The sequence below is a fragment of the Vipera berus genome (genome assembly GCF_964194415.1).
Source record: "Vipera berus genome assembly, chromosome: 5".
NCBI classification, from domain to species: domain Eukaryota; kingdom Metazoa; phylum Chordata; class Lepidosauria; order Squamata; family Viperidae; genus Vipera; species Vipera berus.
Window position 1 is genome coordinate 13838188 of NC_138207.1, and position 23506 is coordinate 13861693.

Below are 23506 nucleotides of genomic sequence, written 5' to 3' on the forward strand. Positions count from 1 at the left end.
TTTTACCAGTGAAATTCTTTTTTTAATCCCTGCTCTGTTTTGCTTTTTGAACCAATTATTCATTGGAAAAGTATTCTGTTGTTTTTGTTTTGAGGAAATAATTATCAGGACTGTATATGAAATAAAAAGGGTTGGTTTTTCCAGCCTACTGATAAAAAAGGAGTTGTTCTTGTGACGCAACAAGGACGGTCGTAGGCTGGGACAGAACAGAATGTTTTAATTCATTGATTAAAGTTTATTTTTTGTATTTTATAATTTGACTATAAAACACTCCATGATGCCTCTATATGGGAAATGATACAAGGGATATATTTAATAACCTAATGAATACTGTGAATAGTGGTTTTATGGACCCTTAGATGCAATTTTAGAAAGTTGTTTTGAAATATGAAGAAGCCATGAGATCTCAGAAAGAAGGTACTGTAGAGTCACATGGACAGATATGAAATTCTTAATCTAACACACCCCAAAACCCCTTTTTGGAGTCAAATCTAAAAGATTGCACAGACCTAAGAAATAGCTGCAGTGTGAATTGCTCCTTGTAAGTCAAGCCTCTTTCAAAAATTTTCATCCCATTTCTTTCTTTCCTATGACTTGTTCCCAAACACCAAAGGATATAGACAGTCTGTATTTCATCTTCACAGGACATATTCAATCTTTCTTGGTCAATTCTCCCCAGGAGTTTCCTCTTATAAACATGGAAATAATGCAACATTTTAAGTTTCCCCAAACCTTCTCATACCATATCTTTATATTATTTCTGGTTGGATAAGCAATTGCCTTCACATCCGAACTTCAAAAATAAGGCAATGGTAACATCTTCAGAAATGGAGAGAGGAGGAGGAAGGATCATTGTAATATGTAAGTCTGGTAAATTTCTCCATATTTAGCAACATGAAAGACCATTCTGCATGGCTTCCAGCTGTTTATTAAACTAGAAATTCCAGTCCATATTGTAAGAGATTGCCAACAGGACCAAACAAGGGTTCAATACTGACTATAGACACCAAAACACTTGACTCATGGTTCTCCTGCTTCTTGTTCAGCACTTCTTGTTCAATTTGATTCCCTCCTGTATCACCCTACCAAGGTCTGCCTTTTACTTTCCAATTAGCCATTAACTTTAAGTGAACCTTGATTTATTTTGTTTGTAGACTTCTAGAGCTTCTCATTTTAATAATTCAGCTTGACTTCTGGGAGTCTACTGCATTTAGAAGTGATAGACAAAAACATATCAAAAGTGATTTGTTGGGAAAGATTGTATATTACAGTCTATGCTTGTTTTATTATGTTGTGTTTGTATGTTTATAATAATAGCTGTAGTCAAACTTCTGTAAATTGCCCTAGGATATTTTGGCTCAGAAATATTTTTTTTTAATAAAGAAATAGATGCATAACTTAAAGAAAGCTGCTGTGCAAAATTTAAGTCCTGTTTAAATAGGAATTAGGTCATTGTTTCATCCCAATTTACATTTCCTCATACATATTAATTATTAATTTATATTTCATGAGACAAAACCTCAGAAACAGACATAGCCTTCAAACCTCATTTTGCAGCGGTTGTGAATCTGAATTTTGTTGACAACACGTCAACAAAATCTCCATGTAAATGCCAACATTAGAATGTGCTTAAAGACAGTTTGATTTTTCCATTTTATTATTCATCACTGTTGCCAGAAACAAATTCAGTGCAAGGTCCCTAAGTAATAATGACTAATTTGATAATGTTCTTACAAATATCTGCTCTGGTTTTGCTCTTTCCTCATTATTCCTAATCATGCTGAATCATACCCTTGCTTAATAAATTTTAGGAAGAAAAAAAAAGCTGAGTGTTAAGTTAGTTACGATAACCCAGATTTTATACCTGAAGCAGATGCTCAGAGAAAAGAGATGAAACTTTTTATGGGAAATATGTTTATGAGAAAGAAGAAAAAATCCCCAGCTACCTTATTTCTGGACTAGAAAACTGTCATGAAATGACATGTGAAGAGAAAGACAGGTAGAGCTCAACTTATGTCCACAACGGGGGTCAGAAATCCAGTCATAATTTATTGTGATTAAAGGTTAAGGCACACAGGTGACCAGACCCATTTTCCCACTTTATCCATTTAAAGGCTGCTGTTAAGTGAATCATCCTGGCAATTAAGCAAATTATATAGTTGATAAGTGAACAGTGCAGTTGTTAAACAAACCCAATCTTCCAAATGGGCAGTTTTTATTGCAAACTGGCAAAAAAAAAAACCTATGGAAACCACAAAAAACATTGCAGATCACAGTCACATTACTGAGGAATTCTGCAACTAGTCATTAATATCAGCTGGTTGCCAAGCACTTGAAAATATAGCCCCGGTAACTGCAGGAAGGTGTGACATTTTACAATGGCTGGAAGAACCTTATGGATAATAAAAACACCCATTTTGAGGCTGAACAAAGACTTACCCATAAACTGATTTTGTGTTTTCATGATTTTCTCTTGTGTTTCTTCTTCACAAATTTACATTACAAAGAGTAATGGTAACTAACTGGTTTTATTTTACATAGTTATTTTATTTATTTGTTTGCTTATATGTTTACAAATAACTCAAGGTGGTGAACATATCCAACACACCTTCCTCCTCCTATTTTTCCCACCACAACAATCCTGTGAGCTGGATTCAGTTTGGGTTGAGAGAGAGTGAATGACCTAAAGTCATTCACAGTTGGCCCTCATGGTTATTGCAGGATTTGAACTCACAGTCTTATGCTTGCTAGTCTGGTGTCCTAACCACTAGATCAGGGGTCTTCAGACTTGGCCCTTTTATGACTTATGGACTTCAACTTCCAGAATTCCTCAGACAGCGTGCCTGGCTGAGGAATTCTGGGAGTTGAAGTCCACAAGTCGTAAAAGGGCCAAGTTTGAAGATCCCTGCGCTACACCAAACTGGCTCTTAAAACTCCCATTGATGTTCTAAATCAGAGATGTCAAACTCACGACGTCATGTGACATCACGCAATGTATCTGGAGAGTTCTGCCATTGCTGGCAATGGGGTGGGAGCGGCTTCTGGATGATGCATCCAGCCTGCAGGCTGGCGGTTTGATATCCCTGTTCTAGATCTTCTGCATCAGAGGAAGGAAGGATTCCCTGACCATGGTGAGCCAGATACTTTTGCTCCAACCAAGTTCTAAACAGCTGTTAGTTAATGAACACTGATATTCTTTAATCTAGAACTCACTGAAGAAGATGAAGTCTGAAAGCCAGAAGATTATTGAAATCTTGGTGTCTATTTCTAAAGGTTGTTAATAAATTAGAAACAAAATCTGTTGAGAAAATCATTCAACTTTTGAATTATGTTCAGAAGTTCTGTGAATTCTGAGCTCCTGTTTTCTTTTCCCTCAGAAATTCTGTGCTTGAATCTGGGATCTTAACCTGGCTTAGCTTAAACTGATATTTCACCCCTTTTCTAAGCCACTTTTGACTATCAATTATAGATTTCTTAAATACATTAAATTATTGAAATAATAATTTTGTTTTTTTTAAAGTAAGAATCTTATAAGCATTGTAAATGTAATAAAGATATTGAAAACTTAAAATGAATCAGTATTATTAAAGCTAAGCAGAAAAAAATGGTATAAGAGTGAAAAAAATTGCAAAGTTTTGAGTATTCAGGTTTGAAAAAATAGTTCACCAAATATTTATTTAACATATATTTTTAAACTTCAATTCTCCAATGATAACTAAGCATGCTCACCTATCTGCATTCCTCACTGAAGGAATGCAGAGTGTTTTCTGATGTTTGGGAATATGCCATAGTGGAAATAAAACGAATGAAAAAAAAATCTGGGCTTTTGTAAACTGAAGTAATCCATGCAGCAGCTATTGGTTGGGCTGTGCAAGGCTTTGGACTGTGTGAAGGCATCAATGTTTCATATTTGTTCAGGTCTTTAAAGCAGCTGCATCTTTTCCTGAGATTACATGGCAGGCTCTGAAACTCATCTATGTGATCTAAAGCAAAGATTCTGATACTTTAAGATGTTATAGGCAGGTACAATGCTCGTCATACATTCTGTCTGTCTGTCTGTCTGTCTGTCTGTCTGTCTGCCTGTCTGTCTGTCTGTCTCTGTCTCTCTCTCTCTCTCTCTCTCTCTCTGTCTCTCTCTGTCTCTCTGTCTCTCTCTGTCTCTCTCTGTCTCTCTCTGTCTCTCTCTGTCTCTCTCTCTCTCTCTCTCTCTCTCTCTCTCTCTAATTTCTATTTTGCATATCATACCTGCCAGTCTCTGGGCACTTTGCAGATAAAACAGTAAAATAATATAAAAGTTATAGGTAAAAACAAGTTATAAACCAGATTAAAACAAAATTTAAAAATGACAGTTACAAAATTTTGATTATCTGGCAAACATTTCAACTCAAATTGTTCAGAACAATCTTCATTTAGGAGCCTGTGAAGATAGCAGAGAAGCAGGACGAAGTTTTGACTCAGTCCTAACTAGAACACACATTGTATTTTCCTGCAGATATATTTAACTGGAAAAATCAGTCACCGTGGACAAATTACCTTTCACAGAAGCTTGTTTGTAGTTACTGATCTTATCACTGAGATATTGGTTATTGATTGTTCCTAAATTTAACAGCTCTATATCACCACTTATATCTAGCTATTGTAATTAAAATATTTGTAGTGAGATATTGTCTTTCAGGTCAAATGAGTTACTTGGAGACCTGAAGTTATAAATATTTTAAGCTATTAATTTTCAAAGAGTCAGCATCCTGGCAGAAAGGGTTATCTATCTGAAATAGCAAAATGATGTTTAAACAATTAAATTCTCAAGTTGAAGTTCCCTAGTGCAGGTGTCCTCAACCTTGGCAACTTTAAGACTTGTGGACTTTAACTCCCAGAAGTTTGCTGGCCGAAGAATTCTGGGAGTTGAAGTCCACAAGTCTTAACTGGTTACCAGTTGCCTTCCGGGTGAGATTCAAGGTACTAGTAATGGTGTTCAAAGCCCTACATGGCAGGGGTCCGGAGTACTTGAGGGAACACCTGCTGCCGGCATCGACTTCCCTCCGCCCTGTGCGTTCCCACAGAGAGGGCCTCCTCAGGGTGCCACCGGTCAGAGAATGTCGACTGGTGGCCCCCAGGGGGAGATCCTTCTGTGTGGGCGCCCCGGAGCTATGGAATCAGCTACCGGTTGAGCTCCGGACGGCGCCCGACCTTCGCTCCTTTCGCCGCGAGCTAAAAACATACTTTTTTGAACAAGCTGGCCTGGCCTGTTGAGGGGATTGGGGGGGTTTGTTATTGTTATTTTATTGGGGTTTAAAGATGTATTTTAGTATATGGGCATTTATTTAATCTTGTTTTAACTTTTGTAATCTGTATTTTTATTCTTGCCCTGTTCACCGCCCTGAGTCCTTTGGGAGAAGGGCGGTATAGAAATATTATTAAATTAAATTAAAATTAAATTAAAGTTGCCAAGGTGGAGGACCCCTGCCCTAGTGTTTCCATAATGTTTGCCAGCAGAAATTAAACCAACCCCAAACCCTACAACCTTTCTTTAATATATATTGAAGAAATTATATATATTATGTATATATATAATTGCCAGCCATATAGTCTCAGGCTACAGAGTTTGGAAGGCCATCATGTATGAAGACTAGGAAGTCAGTGTTTGGCACATACAGAACCTTTGCCAGACTTATCAGGAGATTTTACACCAGAATAAAGGATGACAAAAGCTCTCAACTGAATATGCAGCCAAGGTCTGGAGCCAAGTAAGCAGAACACAAAAGGAGAAAGAAAACACCTGGATAAAGTGTTCTCCGGGGAATTATTCTCCAAATCTAAGAAATTTCCACACTTATGTATAGTACAGAAAATGATGTAATAGTTTTTCATGTCTCACAGAATGATAAGTATAATGTGACAAAAACAATTGAAACTTGATGGGATGGAATAGGAGGATGAGGCAGTCTCCTTTGGAAGACCGCAGAGAAATAGGCCCAGCATAAAGTTTGAGGGTATCACTAAGATGACTTTAAAAAAAAAACTTTACTATTGGCCAATGAACTACATGGATAGTTTCAGTCAAACTCAACTCTAATAACTATTTAACCAGATAGCAGAATGCTATGGCAAGAAAGGGTTATTTTACATATGAACATGCATACATACAAACACAGAAAGAGAGAGAGAGAAAGAGAGAGAGAGAGAGAGAGAGAGAGAGAGAGAGAGAGAGAGAGAGAGAGAGAGAGAGAGAGAGAGAGAGAGAGAGAGAGAGAGAGATTTCATCAATCAGAACATGGACATCCTGTTGAAAATGCTTGGGTAAGAAAAAAGAAAGAAAGAAGAGTAATAATGACTTAGTCCTAAGGTAGAAGAAAGAACAAGGGTTCTGCTACCTGGATATGATCTTCGCAAATAGAGTAAAATCACTGAAGAAATGAAAGTGACCAGAACCTGGGGGAAAGCAATCATGTTATCCTTGAACTTATAACAGCCAGGCGATGAGGTACTGAGAAGAGTCAGGTCTTAATACTGGGTTTTAGAAGAGTGGGCTTTAATGAATGTTAGAAACAAAAGGAAAGTCAAACAGAGCACAAGCCATTACAAGAAGAAAGTGGGTGACCTGATAATACAGTAGAAACCTACTAAAAAGGTAAAGGTTCCCCCGCACATGCATGCTAGTTGTTTCCAACTCTTGGGGCTGGTGCTCATCTCCGTTTCAAAGCCGAAGAGCCAGCGTTTGTCCGAGGACGTCTCCGTGGTCATGTGGCTGGCATGACTAGACGCCAAAGGCGCACGGAACGCTGTTACCTTCCCACCGTAGTGGTCCCTATTTTTCTACTTGCATTTTTACGTGCTTTCGAACTGCTAGGTTGGCAGAAGCTGGGACGAGTAATAGGCGCTCACTCTTTTACGCGGCACTTGGGATTTGACCCACCAAACTGCCGATCTTCTGATCGACAAGCTCAGCGTCCTAACCCACTGAGCCACCGCGTCCCTAGAAACCTACTACTCTGCTGCAAATTATCCCAAGTGCTGTAAGAGGAAAGCAGAGCTAAACACAATCAAGCACAATAAATTACCTATTCCTGGCACCAATTAGCTAGGCTAGATCCTAAATTTAACATCTCCCCAAAGTTCTCTCCCAGCCTGGGTTTGGAGTCCTTTATGGAAGCTGTTTCACAGGACAGATGCCACTATTTTAATCTCCCAGATCTCCGGTGTTAAACTTGATCGTGTCATGTGATGTATTGTGACGTACCGTGATATTTTTGCCTTTGAGGAGCCGGGGTGGGCATGGCCTGCATGTGACCCATTTGGCCTGTGGGTCACCAGTTTGAAACCCCTGTCCCAGATGAAATATGACGTTAGTAGAGCTCTACTGGTCAACATAATGCTATAGTGCAGGAGGAAACTGAAGCTTAGGATGGATAGAGAAGGAATAACATATAACTTAGCCAAGTTAAATAAATTCAGCTCTCCAAGGCCAGGTGGATTGTTAGGATACTCTAAGAATTAGCAGAGGTGGTCACAGAATCATTCATAGTCATCTTTGATAACTCCTGGACCAGTGATGATGCCCTAGAAAGCGGGAAGAGACCAAATGATATTTCCATCTTCAAAGAGGGAACAAAGACTAAGGTAACTATAAATCTGTTAGCTTGATATCTATTCTGAGAAAGGTCCTCAAGCCTATTATTTAACAGCATATTTGTGAGTTCCTGGAGAAACATGCCACAATTACTAGGAGCCAGTGTGGATTAAATGCAGACAAATCAGATCAAACTAACCCTTTTTGGGAAAGTAACTAGTAGAGAAGGGAAACGCCCTATACATAGTATGCCTATGCAAAAGCTGCTCTAGATGATTTTATTGCTAGATGAACGAACTCACAAGTGCTTGATGGCACCAAACGAATACTCATTAATAGTATATAGAATTCATTACTGAATCAGCCTCTTTGCTATATATCTGTGTGAGAGTGTTTCATCTGGATGCCTATATTTAGTTTTGCACAATTGCTATTTTATACCAGTAACAAGATTTTTACAATTCATATTAGCAGAAATACATGGGGAAAAATATCTAGGGAAAAAAATGAAAAAACTATTTGCTTATCAATGCAGATGTTCCACATAGGTATGTACAGTATATTCAACATAATTTGATTAGTGTTCCATACTAATTTAATGAATGTCTTGCTTAAAAAAATACAATCCATTAAAAAATCTATACCTATTTCTATCTGCCGCTTTCAGCATATGTTGCTTTTCTAAGAAACTTCCACTATGCATAGTTTTAGGATAAATTCCCAATGGTACAAATCTTTAACATAAAATACTCAGATGCCATTCCTTATTACAGATACTTGCCTCAAATAGGTTTTAAAAAGTAATTTATCTTATGCAAAGTCTGATTGAAAATGCAATGACCTATTTTTGCAAGTAACTTTGAGAAATATATTTTTGTTTGTTACAAACAAATGGATTTGGGGGTATCCTTTTGAATGGAGAAAGAAGTCACTTCCTAGACAATCTTTTTGCAGGATTTTATTGAAGGAACTTATACCACATGGTTCACCAGATGTAGCTGTGTGCTTATTGTCCCTTTGGTAATGGATACATAAGCAGCAGGGGAGGGGGGGTAAGACACACATTATTGAGTCTTACTCCTCATTTAGTATATTCCAATCAGTAAGCACACAATCTAGGAATGATATTAATAAGTTGGAAAGGATTAAAGTGTGTGAGGATAGATAATAAAGCATTTAGGAAATGCCAACATATTTTGTTTAGAGAAAAGACAAATAAAGGATACAGGAGATATCTGTTATAGGGATACTAAAGATAAAATAGGAATGACAACTCATTTCAGCCCAGTGAACACTGGGGGAACTTGCTGGAAAATGGGTTTAGTTTCAACATATAGAAGAAAGTCCTACTTCTGAGATCAATCCAAAAATGAAGATATTGAGTGCCAGAATTATATGTTAGGTCAGGGATGGAGTCCCATGTTCAGACATATTTTTTCCATTCTACCTCTTCCTAATAGTTCTTCACAGAGGTAGCACTTAGTCATCAAGACTATTGCAAATTACACTGAGTGGTTTCTTGTTCCTATACCCAAATATTTCAAGCTAATCAGTCAAGTGCTGCTGGGGAATTCTGTAAGTTGAACATTCCACACATTGACCATTGTGACAAACACTGTAATAGGTTCTTGTGTAACCATTCTCAAGGTCATCTCACCCACAATTTTTAATTCTGGAAAAAGACTTTAGAAGATAAGTTAGGCCACTTCTATTTATGTGTTGCGATATCATGGTTAAATGAGAACTACTCATTGTGATTTTGTGAAACCAGAGATGATTTTGATCTTGTATTAGATTACAATAACAGAGTTGGAAGGGATCTTGAAGGTCTTCTAATCCAGCCCCCTGCTGATGCAGGAAACTCTATACCATTTCAGACAAATGGTTGTCCAATCTCTTCTTAAAATCTTCCAGTGTTAGAGCATTCACAATTTCTAGAGTCAAGTTGTTCCACTGATTGTTAATTAAATGTTCAACCTAAAATTTCTTCTTAGTTCAAGGTTGCTTCTCTCCTTGATTAGTTTCCTTCCATTGCTTCTTGTCCTGCCTTCAGGTGCTTTGGAGAATAGCTTGACTCCCTCTTCTTTGTGGCAACCCCTGTGATATTGGAACATTGCTATCATGTCACCCCTAGTCCTTCTCTTCATTAAACTAGACATACCCAATTTCAGCCACCATACCCAATTCCAGGAACCCTAACCCTAACCCTAACCCCCCCACACTTCTCTTCAGCAAGCTGGATTATGCGGAATATGGAGCTTTGGCAAAACATCTGCCAAATACAAGTAGTCCTTAATTTATAGCCATTCATTTAATGACAGTTCAGAATTATGATGGCCTTGGCAAATGTGACTTATAACTAGTTCTTGAAGTTCTTGAAGTTATGACCATCACACCAGCAGTTGTGTGATCACAATTTGAGTGCTTAGCAATCAACTCACCTTTATGATGGTTGCAGTGTCTTGCAGTCACATAAACATAATTTATAACCTATAATCCAAGTCAGTTCGGGAAGCCATATTCACTTGCAACTCCAGTAAAAATGGTCATAACATCAGGTCCAGTTGTGCGATGACCATTTCATTTAGTTACCAAAATTCCAGTCCCGATTGTGGTCATACATTCAGGGCTACCTGTACCCAATCAATACCTCAGGGTTGATCTCCCAAAGTCCAGAGAGCTCAGCTAAGTAGAGAAAAATGGTGCTTAACCTACAGTGTTCTTCTTTGACTGCTATTAAAGCAAGATTCTATTCCAGGAACCATGGAAGGATTTCTTGCACAAGTTATTTGCTTACAAAAGGACAAACAAGCTGCTGGTGCAAACTTTCTCTCAGTTACGATGTGTAGACTATTATTATGAGCAGAACTTCAGTTGCTTGGCTGCAGACAAGAGAATGATGTTTACTGTTTGCACTTCATAATTTTGCTATAGCTCAAATCACACTTTTGAGAACAGCCAGTAATATTTTAAACAAGATGTCCTTCACCATTCCATTTCATACTAATAGCTTTTTCAAGTATTGTTGTAGTCACAGAATACAATGTGCTGAATTTCATGAAAAATGTGATATTAATGTTGTAATTTTACACTCTGGAGCTATTGAATATATATACTGAAGACATGATGAAGTATAAAGAGCTGTAATAATACATACAGTAATGGTTATCACTTCTTGGTTTGTTGCTAAGAATAATGCCTTGTGTAGCATTTGAATTTGAATTTCAGGCTTTAGTCATAGTTTTGCTCAGCGGTAACTGGTGTTCATTGGAGAAATTGAAAAAGACAGTTTATGGAACCACAAACTAAGGCATGCAAATTCAAAACAAGAAATGGTTGGGTTCAGACAATCCTCTTAACCAAGTCAATGACAGGCATAGCAGATCTATACTAAGCTAAAGGTAAAGGTAAAGGTTCCCCCGCACACACGTGCTAGTCGTTTCCGACTCTAGGGGCCGGTGCTCATCTCCGTTTCAAAGCCGAAGAGCCAGCGCTTGTCCGAGGACGTCTCCGTGGTCATGTGGCCAGCATGACTAGATGCCAAAGGCGCACGGAACGCTGTTACCTTCCCACCGGAGTGGTCCCTATTTTTCTACTTGCATTTTTACGTGCTTTCGAACTGCTAGGTGGGCAGAAGCTGGGACAAGTAACAGGCGCTCACTCTGTTACGCGGCACTTGGGATTCGACCCACCAAACTGCCGACCATCTTGGTCTGACTTTATATAGCTAGGTATACTGTGAGAATCCAAACTCTTGGGTTGGTTTATGGTACAATGGATTGTGTGAAAACATACAGTGAATTAGCTTGGTATGGTAGAGGGAGTTGTATCTTGATTGATATGTATATGAGATTAAACTGTATTGGAATCCCATTTATCGATGGCGAAAAAAATTGACCATACTGAAAGGACTGTGCTTAATTTTGTCTAATAATTTTGCAATTATTTTTCCATCTCATTTTCCACATCTTTTTTCCATTTTGTTTCAAATGTCATTTATGGTATTTCTTTAGTGTTGCGAGAAAACAGAGGATGCTGTTGCTGGGTTGTTGTTGTTTTGTTTTGTTTTTCCTATTCCATCTCTCTCTAATCCTGCTGTAGCCTTCCTGGCTCCTTAGGGCTACTGATTTTTTTTTTCTGATTTGAAAAAGACCCACGGCAGGAATGTCTTCATGATGTTTTCTTCTGGGGCTTAATCACAGTATGGAAGGCCAGAAAAAGACACAGAATACTCATACACTTGGCTACCTCCTAATGAAGACCAGTGCAAGAACCAAAACTCAGCATCTGGAAGCTTTCTACCAAAAGGAACAAGATGTTCTAGTTCAAGATCATTTTTAATAAGCAATGTCTGGCATAGCACTGGTGAAAGTTCTTTGTTTCAATCCACAATCTAGTGCCCTGTATAATAATAATAATAATAATAATAATAATAATAATAATAATAATAATAATAATAATAATAATAATAATAATAATAATAATAATAATAATAATAATAAAAAACAATGATGTTGGACGGGAACTTGGAGGTCATCTAGTCCAACCCCCTGCTCAGGCAGGAAACCCTATATCATTTCAGACAAGTGGCTGCCCAGTGTCTTCTTAAAAACTTCTAGTCATAACCCTATGAATATTCTTATTCATACCTTATGTCCTTCTGGTGATGCTGTCCTCTGTATCATGTCAACATCTGTTTATAGGTCACAAACTGAACCCAGCTAGGTCGGATTACTTAGAGGATCTTGTCTGTTCTCCAAATGATAAGCAACCCTAGTCTCGTGTTTGGATGATAGACAACTAGACAACCCGTAAATGCCAATATTTTTTTTTAGGCTAGATTGATAATGAAAAAAAGAAACCTGGAAAACATCACCGTTTAGCTGTTCGTCCCCTTAAAGTTAGCAAATAATACTTGAATTTAAGTCACACTCTACTCTAACAAGCCTTTAACCAACAGAAAAATGTTCTGCCAAGAGAGGCTCACTTTAATCCTTCTTTTGGGGAATTTCCCCAGTGGTCTAAAACCTTTTTTTTCTTTTCCTTTGGTATTAATGGTGACAGGTCCCCTCCCATTTTATATCTGAATTGCTGTCTGTTTGTTCCTTTGCCTTTGCTGAAGACTACGTTGCATTATTCTTTTATTTTTCCCTTATGCTCCTAACAGTTTTACTTAAATACTTAAAAATGCCATGCAAATATTTAACTTTATAAAAAAACCAGAATAAATTACACCTGCCCCCATGAAATCTAATGGACAGTAGGATATAAATATGAGAAATAAATTACCTATTTATGGTAATTCAAGGAGAAAATAATAGGCAGTTCTACTGCCACAATAGGAACCCCTTATTCAGAGGCAGCTGAAGTGAAGAACTGAAGAAAAATAAAACAATATAAGCTGTTACCAGATATCTGAAAGGAGGTAGTCTACAGACATGTATATATGTGTAAATTAGACCTCTCACTCTCACTTTTCCTCTCCATACATCTTGTTGAATTGAGTGTCAATTGCCAGAATTCATAACCTCCCCATATATCAGTGATTGCATTAGTTACCCATAAATCGTAACTAGGTAGAACAGAACAGAACAGAACAGAGAAAAACAGAACAGAACAGAATAAAATAATAGAGTTGGAAGGAAAGAGGATGGTTCTTTCACAGATCATCTCATCCTATGTTTGTATAGATACACCACATAATATTTGGCAGTCTATTAGAAACAATAATATTGGTTGCTTAATTGGCACATCAAAAATTGTGTCCATTGTACCATCCCAGATGTTGAAAAGTTGATTGGGACAATATGAACATTGCTCATATGTAAGCTATTAGCAATAGCAATAGCACTTAGACTTATATACCGCTTCACAGTGCTTTTTATAGCCCTCTCTGAGTGGTTTACAAATGTCAGCATATTGCCCCCAACAAACTGGGTTCTCATTTTACCAACCTCGGAAGGATGGAAGGCTGAGTCAACCATAAGACTGTGAGAATTGAATTGCCGAACTGCTGGCAGCCAGCAGTCAGCAGAAGTAGCTTGCAGTACTGCATTCTAACCACTGCGCCACCAATGATGGCCACGTTGCTTGGGTAATAGATAAAGTAAATCAGCCAGTGAAATATAAAATTATATCTTCTGGCCAGAACTGAAAAACACTAATTTAATATCAGTGCTAAATAGCAAATAATAGCAAATGATAGCAAATTTAATATTAGTGCTAAATCAGCCTTTCCTCCTCCTCCTCCTCCTCCTCCTCCTCCTCCTCCTCCTCCTCCTCCTCCTCCTCCTCCTCTTCTTCTTCTTCTTCTTCTTCTTCTTCTTCTTCTTCTTCTTCTTCTTCTTCTTCTTCTTCTTCTTCTTCTTCTTCTTCTTCTTCTTCTTCTTCTTCTTCTTCTTCTTCTTCTTCTTCTTCTTCTTCTTCTTCTTCTTCTTCTTCTTCTTCTTCTTCTTCTTCTTGCAAGATTCAAAACTCTGGAATCCACAATGCTAGAAGATGTTGATGGCTAATAGCATCTGTGAGCAATCCCTGTACTTTTGTCAAGTACAATGACTAAACTGAATAATGTAAGCCTCAGTGACTAAATAGAAGACAATCATTGTACCGGTTCCACACCACTTGAAGAATATGTGCTTTATTATGAAAATATATTCTATCTTCACAAGGCAGTAAATTACACTATTTATGGAATCTTAATGATCTAAGCACAGTTGGAGCCTGAAGGTCAAGGCTGCAAACCACATCCTAAATTTCTGTTTACCAATGAAGCTTTGTATTTTTTTTTGCTGCTGTAGTTAAAGGTCTGCCAGCATTTCCATTATAAACCACTATTTCAGAGGTTTATAACTCACTCATAAATCTCTGCTCCAGAATGAATGCAGTGCAAAACAAGGTCTCCAGTGTGGGAGTACTGTTTGTATGTTTCCACCTTAAGAAGAGAAATAGAATAAAGTCTGTTGTTTAATGCATTGTTCCAACTTTTATGAATATCCACATGTATTAATGTCAGGATATTATAGACCTTTCCCCCCAGAGTTCTTAACAGAAGCTGCCAGATGTTTTTTGCTGTTGATATGGGGCTTCTAAAGCTCTAAGATACTGAGTGTTAGAATAAGCCATTTCTTTATTTTTGATAACCTGTTTACAAGAATCTCACCAGATTGACTACATTTCCATATAAACTGGCAGACAAGGTCTTTAAAAGTCCAGCCTATGCCACTTCCTCCCTCACAGCAGCTTTAACTGTTGTCTTTTAGTTGATAATTCCACTACAATTGAACTTGTGAATAATAATTGAAAATATTAGGTGATTGAATGGTTAAATGATGTAGATGGCCTTGCTGTAGTAAAGGAATGGGTCATCCCTGAGCTCTACTATGAATAAATATATTTGGACATTGTAGCTACATCATCCTGGAAAAGATGCAGCTGCTTTAAAAGGTTGGGGACAGATAACACACAAGCAACTCTTTGGTCTCTGAAACATTTTCCCCTCTTTAAATCTAATGCACTACCATCAGCTTTCATAGTGCTTCCAAAACCTTTCTATCATATGAGCTGCCATTAATAATAAAAAATGATTAAAAAAAACAAAATAAAATAATAAACAATGACATATTGGATTTCTTGGAACATCTACAAAAATTGTAAAGTCCTAGAAATGAAAAAAAATATGATGGGAATGTTTGGTTGAAAAAGTAGTTGCGAATGAGGTTAAAATAATACAAACTGATAAAATCTCATCTCATAATATCAGATATAACTGTGATTGAAAAGAATAAAATGTGGATAATAGATGTATCAATACAAAAACAAGAAATTGAAGAAGATCACAAAGTACCAAGACCTGAAAATTGAAACTGAAATATTATGGCATAAACCAGCTGTGGTGGCCCCAGCAGTTATCAACACACTGGTAAAGGTAAAGGTAAAGGTACCCCTGCACATGCGTGCTAGTCGTTTCCAACTCTAGGGGCCGGTGCTCATCTCCGTTTCAAAGCCAAAGAGCCAGTGCTTGTCTGAGGACGTCTCCGTGGTCATGTGGCCAGCATGACTAGATGCCAAAGGCGCACGGAACACTGTTACCTTCCCACCGTAGTGGTCCCTATTTTTCTACTTGCATTTTTACGTGCTTTCAAACTGCTAGGTTGGCAGAAGCTGGGATGAGTAACAGGCGCTCACTCTGCTACGGCACTCGGGATTTATTTTTATTTATTTATTTTATTACATTTATATACCGCCCTTTCCCGAAGGACTCAGGGCGGTTTACAGGGTGAATTAAAAAAACAAAGATATAAAAGTTAAAAACAGATTAAAAAAAATTATATTCGTCCCTGCATAAGTAAAACCCCAGTTAAAATTAAGATTAAAGCTAAAATTAGAATTCTCAGCCTGGGCCAGAGAGCTCGAAGAGCCAGGTCTTCAGGTCCCGTCGGAATGAACGGAGGTCGGGGGCAGTCCTCAACTCCACTGGCAGCTGGTTCCAAAGGGCAGGCGCACCCACTGAGAAGGCCCTATCCCTGGGTGTCGTCCGCCGGCAATCTCTTACCGGTGGCACCCTAAGAAGACCCTCCCTGTGGGAGCGCACTGGACGAAGGGAGCTTGATGCCGGCAGCAGGTGTTCCCTCAGATATCCCGGACCCAAGCCATTTAGGGCTTTATAGGTCATCACCAGCACCTTGAATCTCACCTGGAGGGCAACCGGGAGCCAATGCAGCTCACGGAGTAGAGGTGTTACATGGGAGTATCGGGAAACCCCCATCACAACTCGCGCGGCCACATTCTGCACCAGCTGAAGCCTCCGAGTGGTCCTCAAGGGCAGCCCCATGTAGAGAGCGTTGCAGTAGTCTATTAGTAGTAGACCCGCCAAACTGCCGACCTTCTGATTGACAAGCTCAGCGTCCTAACCTACTGAGCCACCGCGTGAACACACTGGGTGCCATACCCAAAAAATCTTGGACAGTCCTTAGAAAATCTGCCCTTTGACGAAATCTCCATCTGTCAATAGCAAAAGTCTACATTGCTTAGATTTGCACATATAGTTCACTGATACATTACAACATCCTATTTTTTTGGGAAGAACTTGATGCTTATGAACTGATAGCTGTGATTTCACATTGTTGCATATATAATAATAATAATAAATGTTTAATGGCTACAACCTAGTAGGCAGTTTGCTGTCCCCCACAAAAAAGACCAAAATAATCTTCCACTGATTTTCTTTGGTAGCAATACATCTCAATAAGGATGATGTTGCATTGAACTGTTACAAAATCACATGCAAATGACGTTAAAATAATATGGATTTCTTTGTTGTGGGTCGCATTTCATTCAGTAGTATCTTGTTGACTGATATACCAGATGCATAGCAAGACAGCTGTAGGAAGGCAAGTAAAATGACCATACAGTACTAGTTGACATAAGGATGTGAAGTTCTGCTTTTACCTGTAAAACCCTGGTGGAACGCTTGAAACTAAGAAGTTTTTCTCAAGACTCTGCAGTATGTCATTCAACATCCTGATACGGGCAGGAGCTCTTTCCTTTGGGTCGTTGGCTGGCCGCATCTCATCTGATTGAAACAGTTCTGCACTCTCCCGCAAAGCATAGGCCACCTTCAGCAAATTGCCAACATTATGAGGGTCATCTGTTAAGAAAGGAATATGATGTAAAACAGCTTTAGCTTTATTGACCTACTAGGCCACTGATTCATTTCATTGTGATAGTTTTACACAACTCAGCAGTGAGTGACTGTTAGTCTGGGAGGTTGTCTACATTCCCAGTAGTACACAAAAAAGTTGTCCAGTTGTACACAGTTGGCATTTGGAGCATATGTTGCTTTATTGCAGATAAAGTGTATCTGCGATACCGATTCCAAATTAGTCTAAGCCTATTATCAATGTTTCTCAGCCTTGATAGGTGGAAGAGGTGAGGAATTCAACTCCCAGAATTCCCCAACCAGCATGCTGATCTAGGCATTCTTTGGAGGACTCCCATCTGAGTATTAAAGGGAGGTGCCAATCTCTCTCTTGACTGGACTATGGGCCATGACTCCAGTAGCTATAGCTAAGTTTATTGAAAGTCTCTTTTAAATCATGTTATAATAATCTGCTTGGAAAATAACAACACATTGAAATGTGATAAATAAGGTTTGATATGTAGATATTTGGAAAGAGTAGTGCAGCTTAAATATATCCACACTCTTATACACTATGTGTGTGAGAGAGCATCTCTCTCTCTCTCTCTCTCTCTCACACACACACACACACACACACACACACTCTGTCTCTCTGTCACTCTCTCTCTCTCCCACTACCCCCTTCTCTCTCTCTCTCTCTCTCTCTCTCTTTATTAGGATATAAATTGAATTATCATGAGTTGAGGAAATGTCAATCTGTTTTTTTTTTAAATGTGCAACCTAAAATGTGTAATAATATTCTTTTTGTGTCTGCACTGTGTTATGTACAATTTTGTGAACATTAAATTTGAATATATTTTGTACTCAATTTCCCTGATTTTTGCCTTTTTATATGTGGTTCTCCTAAATCAAAATATTTTGTATGACTTTCTTCAGCTATAACCATTCTTCTAATATTGTTTCTATCCATTTCTCATGAACATAATTTTAGATGTTGGAGAAAAGGAAAGAAAGAAATAATATGTATGTAATGAACAAAAGTATTTTGTATGGAGCTTCGTTCTTATTATAACCAAGTCATTGATCTTACATTTATAATTTCTGGCTTTCATTTGTCTTCCATATTGTAAAACCAATAACAATCAGTCAGGATACAGTTGTCCAATCTTGGATAAAGTGATCTAGATAGATGTAATAGGACAGATTTTTTTTCCTCCAAATTTGGAAGCAATTCCTCTATTCCCCCCCCTGTTTTTGTCTATCTAGTCCAGGGGTAGGCAAGCTCGGCTCATGGACTTCAACTCCCAAAATTCCTGAGTCAGCTATGCTGAGTCATAAAAGAGCCGAGGTTGCCTACCCTTGATCTAGTCTATTGCCACAATAGGAATCCTGTGAGGTTGGCTGGACTGAGAAAGAGAGCAACTGAATCAAAGTCATCCAGTGAGATTCCACAGTTGGGATTAGAATTCAGGTCTTCTGAGCCTATTTGAGTACCTTCACTACTGAATCCCAACATTTTCTGATTATTATTTTTTTGAGGAATTGGAGGTTAAATAATATGGCTCCATCTAACTGGGGGATTTTGGGAATCACAGAAGGGATGTTGGGCCTCAGCCTAGACTTTTTGCACCTCTGACTTAGAAGACAACTCCATTGACTTGGGATCTGATTTCAATAGGACTTGCTTTCTACATGCAAGGACTTGAAGACAGACATTTGTGGAACATACTTTAATGTTGAGTGAAAAATCAATCTCTTTTGTGTAAAAATATTTATCAAAGTTGAAGTATTTTGGCATTTCCCCAAACAGATAGACATTGAATTGGTAGATATTAATGTATTAAATAATAAGCTGTTTATGCTAAATTCCCACTTCAAGCTAAAGCAGAAGAACAAAATTAATCAGTATCCCCCATATGATCTTGAGCATGTATCCACCATTTTTGAGAAGAACATCAAGAACTGCTTTGAATTCCCGAACCTCATTGATAGGGAAACAAAACAACTATGGAATGAAATGGTGTAAGTTCTTGATGAATATGAAAGGAGTCAAAAACTAAGAAACAGTAAACTGAAACTGCTGTCAGCACAGATGGTGGAAATTGCCAAAAAGAGAAGGGAAACTAAAGCAAAGGCCTCAGGGGAAAAAAATACAATAAAGCATCTCTAAGATGTGTTATAAGAGAAAAGAAGCAATATTGCAACATCTGTAAAGACATTGACAATAGAAGGGAAGTCTTTGAAAAAATATCTCCAAAAAATATGCTCCAATCATGAATTGGATGTTAATAAATAAGTAATGACCTCAGAGAGAGTGCAAACTATTGTATGATGTCATTAATCCACATATTAACTATGCATCATGCAAAACAGATTCCAGTAGGTTAGAATTCCTGGAACTTGAGATGTCCGATGTTTAAGCTGGTTTTAAAAGTTGGAAAGGGCCAAGGAACAGTATACATTATTGCTGATGCATGGTAGATAATTGAGAAAACCAGAGAATACAAAAATGAAGTCAATATTGTGCTGCATTGATTGCAGAAAGGCCTTGATTTTGTTGAACATGTAAAGGTGCACAAAAAGCTCAGGGAAAAATTAGAATCCCAGAGCAGTTTTGTCTTAATGAAAAATCTATGCACTGTGCAGAAAACCATTGTTCAGAGGGAATACATTGAAACAGACTAGCTCTTGTTTAGTATAGAAGTAAGCTAAAGCTATATTTATTTTTATTACTATTACTGTTGTTGTTGTTGTTAAATTTACATATCCCTCATCTCACTGTTTGTAGTAACCCTAGACCCCAACTGTACATCCTTTCTATCTATTTATACAAACTATAAAACATATACTAATAGACACTTGACTCCAAGAAGCAGGGATTTAAAACTGGAGGAAGAAATGTTAATAATATGTACTATGATACCACTATATCTGGGAATGCAACTTATCTGCAAACTCCTAATAAGGAAGTTAATGAGCACAATAAAAATGGGACTAAAATTAGATATAAAGAAGTTAAAACTATTGACAAGCATAGCAACCAACCTTAGAATTGTCTATGGAGATACTGAAGTTACTATCACTGGTGAAGGGATTCAAGAAGTATGCCACAAATTAGCAACTGGTAGGGTAGCAATGAAGATATGTAGTTTATTCAAATGAGCATTAATTTGGCAAGCAATGATATTCCCTATGACTCTCTATGGAAGCTATATGATACTCTAAGATGCTTTTTAACTCTGGAAAATACCATGGATAGCCAAGAAATCAAATAAATAGAACAAGTCAATCCAGAGTTGTCACTCAAGATACAAATGACTGGGCTCAAATTATCACATTTTGTGTACATTATGCTAAGGTGCATAACAAGAAGTCCATTTTATTGGAAAGGTAGAATGAAAGAAAAGAATAGGATAACAAGCAGCAATGTGGATGTGGATCACAGTAGTAATGGGTATATTATGACTTGAATTGAAGGGCCTGGTTTGGGCAGTTCATGTTGTTGCTATGATTTAACACGGACCTGATGGCACATAATCAATCAGTCTGGTTTAGATAATGCAGGTGGAAAATATTTCACTTATGATACGGTGACCATAGTTATATTCTAAAAAACAAACCACCTTCACTACGCAGATGCTTGAGGGCAGAAAACATATTTTACAAGTGTTAAAAAATCCATTGTTGCCCATTATAAGAGAAATGTTACTGCATTCATTCCAAATCTCTAGAATAAATATCCACCCAGCAAAGTAAGAAAAGCTGTCTAAAATCTAGTTACATGCAGCAATTGCAATGAAATATTTGCCATATAATTCAGAAATCAACACCATGTTTTTTCCTAGTACCTTTGATTATATTCATTTAACAATTGAATATACGGTAAACCAAATGAGATTATCAATCCTCTTAGAGAGACACAGCCTGGGAACTGAAATTGTAGGATAATGAAAATGGCTTTCTTTTTAGTGAAATATTGTTTGCAAATTCCCCTCATTTTTTTTCTCCCTTCAAAGTGTTGCTGAAAGTTGTTTAGGCTGATATTAGAAAGTATTTTATTTTACCACCCCCCCCCCGTGACAATTTAAAGTATAATTCAAACTTTCTCCTTTCAATTACAGTAGGGCAAAGCAAAACCTACTACACTCATGAGATTATTAAAACTATTAAAATTGTACGTCTGACTGCCTTGAATAAGGAAAACTTGTGTTTGATGACTTGAAAGGAAAACACAAGTAAACTGGATGTTTCAATGACCACCATGCTTTGGGTGCAGATCTTTGATTACAGAAGGATAGAGACATGGTTAAGAAATTAGAATAGACCTGAGCTTGATTTAATTAAGATTAGTCAACTCAATGGGGTTGGGCTAGGCATGGTTGGAACCACCGGAAAATTTCAGAGATATAAACTATACTAGGTTTTTTTTTAAAAAAAATGGCTAGGGTATCCAAAAACAAATCTTAATTATTATTGAACCACAACATTCATTTACTAACAAAAGTTAAACTCAATTCAGTGTTATTTTTCTGAAAATGAAGATATATAAAAAGATACCATACACTGAAGAAGAAGAAAGAGAGATTCCTGCCTAGGGCTCTTTTACATATACCCAGGTTAAAAAGGTAAAGGTAAAGGTTCCCCCACACATGCGTGCTAGTCATTTCCGACTCTAGGGGCTGGTGCTCATCTCCGTTTCAAAGCCAAAGAGCCAGCACTTGTCCAAGGACATCTCCGTGGTCATGTGGCCGGCATGGCTAGATGCCAAAGGCGCACGGAATGCTGTTACCTTCCCACCGTAGTGGTCCCTATTTTTCTACTTGCATTTTTATGTGCTTTCGAACTGCTAGGTTGGCAGAAGCTGGGACGAGTAACAGGCGCTCACTCTGTTACGCAGCACTTGGGATTCGACCTGCCAAACTGCCGACCTTCTGATCGACAAGCTCAGCATCCTAACCCACTGAGCCACTGCGTCCCTATATACCCAGGCTAGTGGGCTCCAAAACCCAAGAGACCCAAAACAAGCATACCTGGTCTCTAGACAACACCCCCACAGGTACTCAAAGGCTATGGTTTACTATACCACTCTTCACCTAGTCTACTACTATTCTGGAGAACAATAAGTAAATTTGCCTTAGGCGGATTGAGACATTGTGAATGAATACAAACCAACTTCTCTCTCACTCCCACACTAACACCACAAGTCCAACACCACCACACATTGTTGAGCTGGCTAGTGACAGGTCTTAAAGGGACAGGCACCAGCAACCCAGGTTCTGACCCTTTTGCAGGCAGCCTGTCTTCTCACACAGCCACAAAGCCTTTCAGTGTGTAATATTGATGTCCAACAGTTCACAGTAGGAAACAATACGAAAGATTGGTCCAGCTCTTATTCTAGAATGTAAGAATTAGATTGGCTTGTTTACAAATATGTGTATTTCCTACGATCCCCACTAGCAGACAACCTATTTTTAATGCAAATGAAATGTACTTCTGGTGTTTCAGAGGGAAAGTGGGAAATCCCTCTCTGTATGTTACTTATAGAATATATTACTCTATACTGTTTTTGACCAAGCATCTTTATATGTATTTGACTTATACATTTCCTAGGATATGCTTGCAAGTTCTAATTTTCAGCTAAAAAATGAATTTTATTCAGCCAATTATTTTTAAAAATAAATTGCATTGTTTTTCTTTCTGCTTATCACAAAAAATGTTTCTGTTGTTAAGTGTATAAACAGCCTTTGTTGACTTGATCTCACAATTTTCTTTACCTCTGATTGGAAGTTCATTAGGTTCAGTCACTTGATTTCAACGAAAGAGAAATGTGTTTTTTTTTGGGGGGGAGGGGGCTTCTAATACCAATAAAATAAGATTCTTTTGCTCTGCTGTTTCTGCAATTACGTTTAGTGAAATCTCTTACAGATCCTTATATTGCCCATTCTGTCAGTTTTCTATGCAGATTCCTGTTTTGGACAGATTTCACAAAATTTAAATTGTCTTTTTTTATTAGTTTTATTCATTTATAACATAAAATGTGAAAATACAAAAGCAAACAGTAGAGAAAGGGAAAACAAAAAAGATGCAAAGAAAGGGAGGGAAAGAAACAAAAGGCATTGACTTCAGACTTTCTCTGTTGCAGTAAAATCAGACATTAAAATCAAATCTCAACTGTTTACTTTTCTATAGTAGTATGCACTGGCTAGCCATTTCTGTATCGGCAAATCAGTCTAATTGGTAAAACTCAAAATCATAATATCATTTTTTTCCACCTCAAGCACAAAGTCCAGAAGTGGTTTCCA

General features: G+C 37.8%; 1 protein-coding gene across 7 annotated transcripts in view; it reads right to left on the reverse strand.

Moving 5' to 3' along the window:
- Positions 1 to 23506, reverse strand: part of NAALADL2 (N-acetylated alpha-linked acidic dipeptidase like 2) — a 649741-nt gene that overhangs the window by 22050 nt on the left and 604185 nt on the right. For all 7 annotated transcript variants that reach the window (XM_081328125.1, XM_081328124.1, XM_081328126.1 and 4 more), the window contains one exon: positions 17015 to 17213. In XM_081328125.1, coding sequence (XP_081184251.1) covers positions 17015 to 17213 — 199 coding nt within the window. The remainder of the gene's footprint in view (positions 1 to 17014; positions 17214 to 23506) is intronic.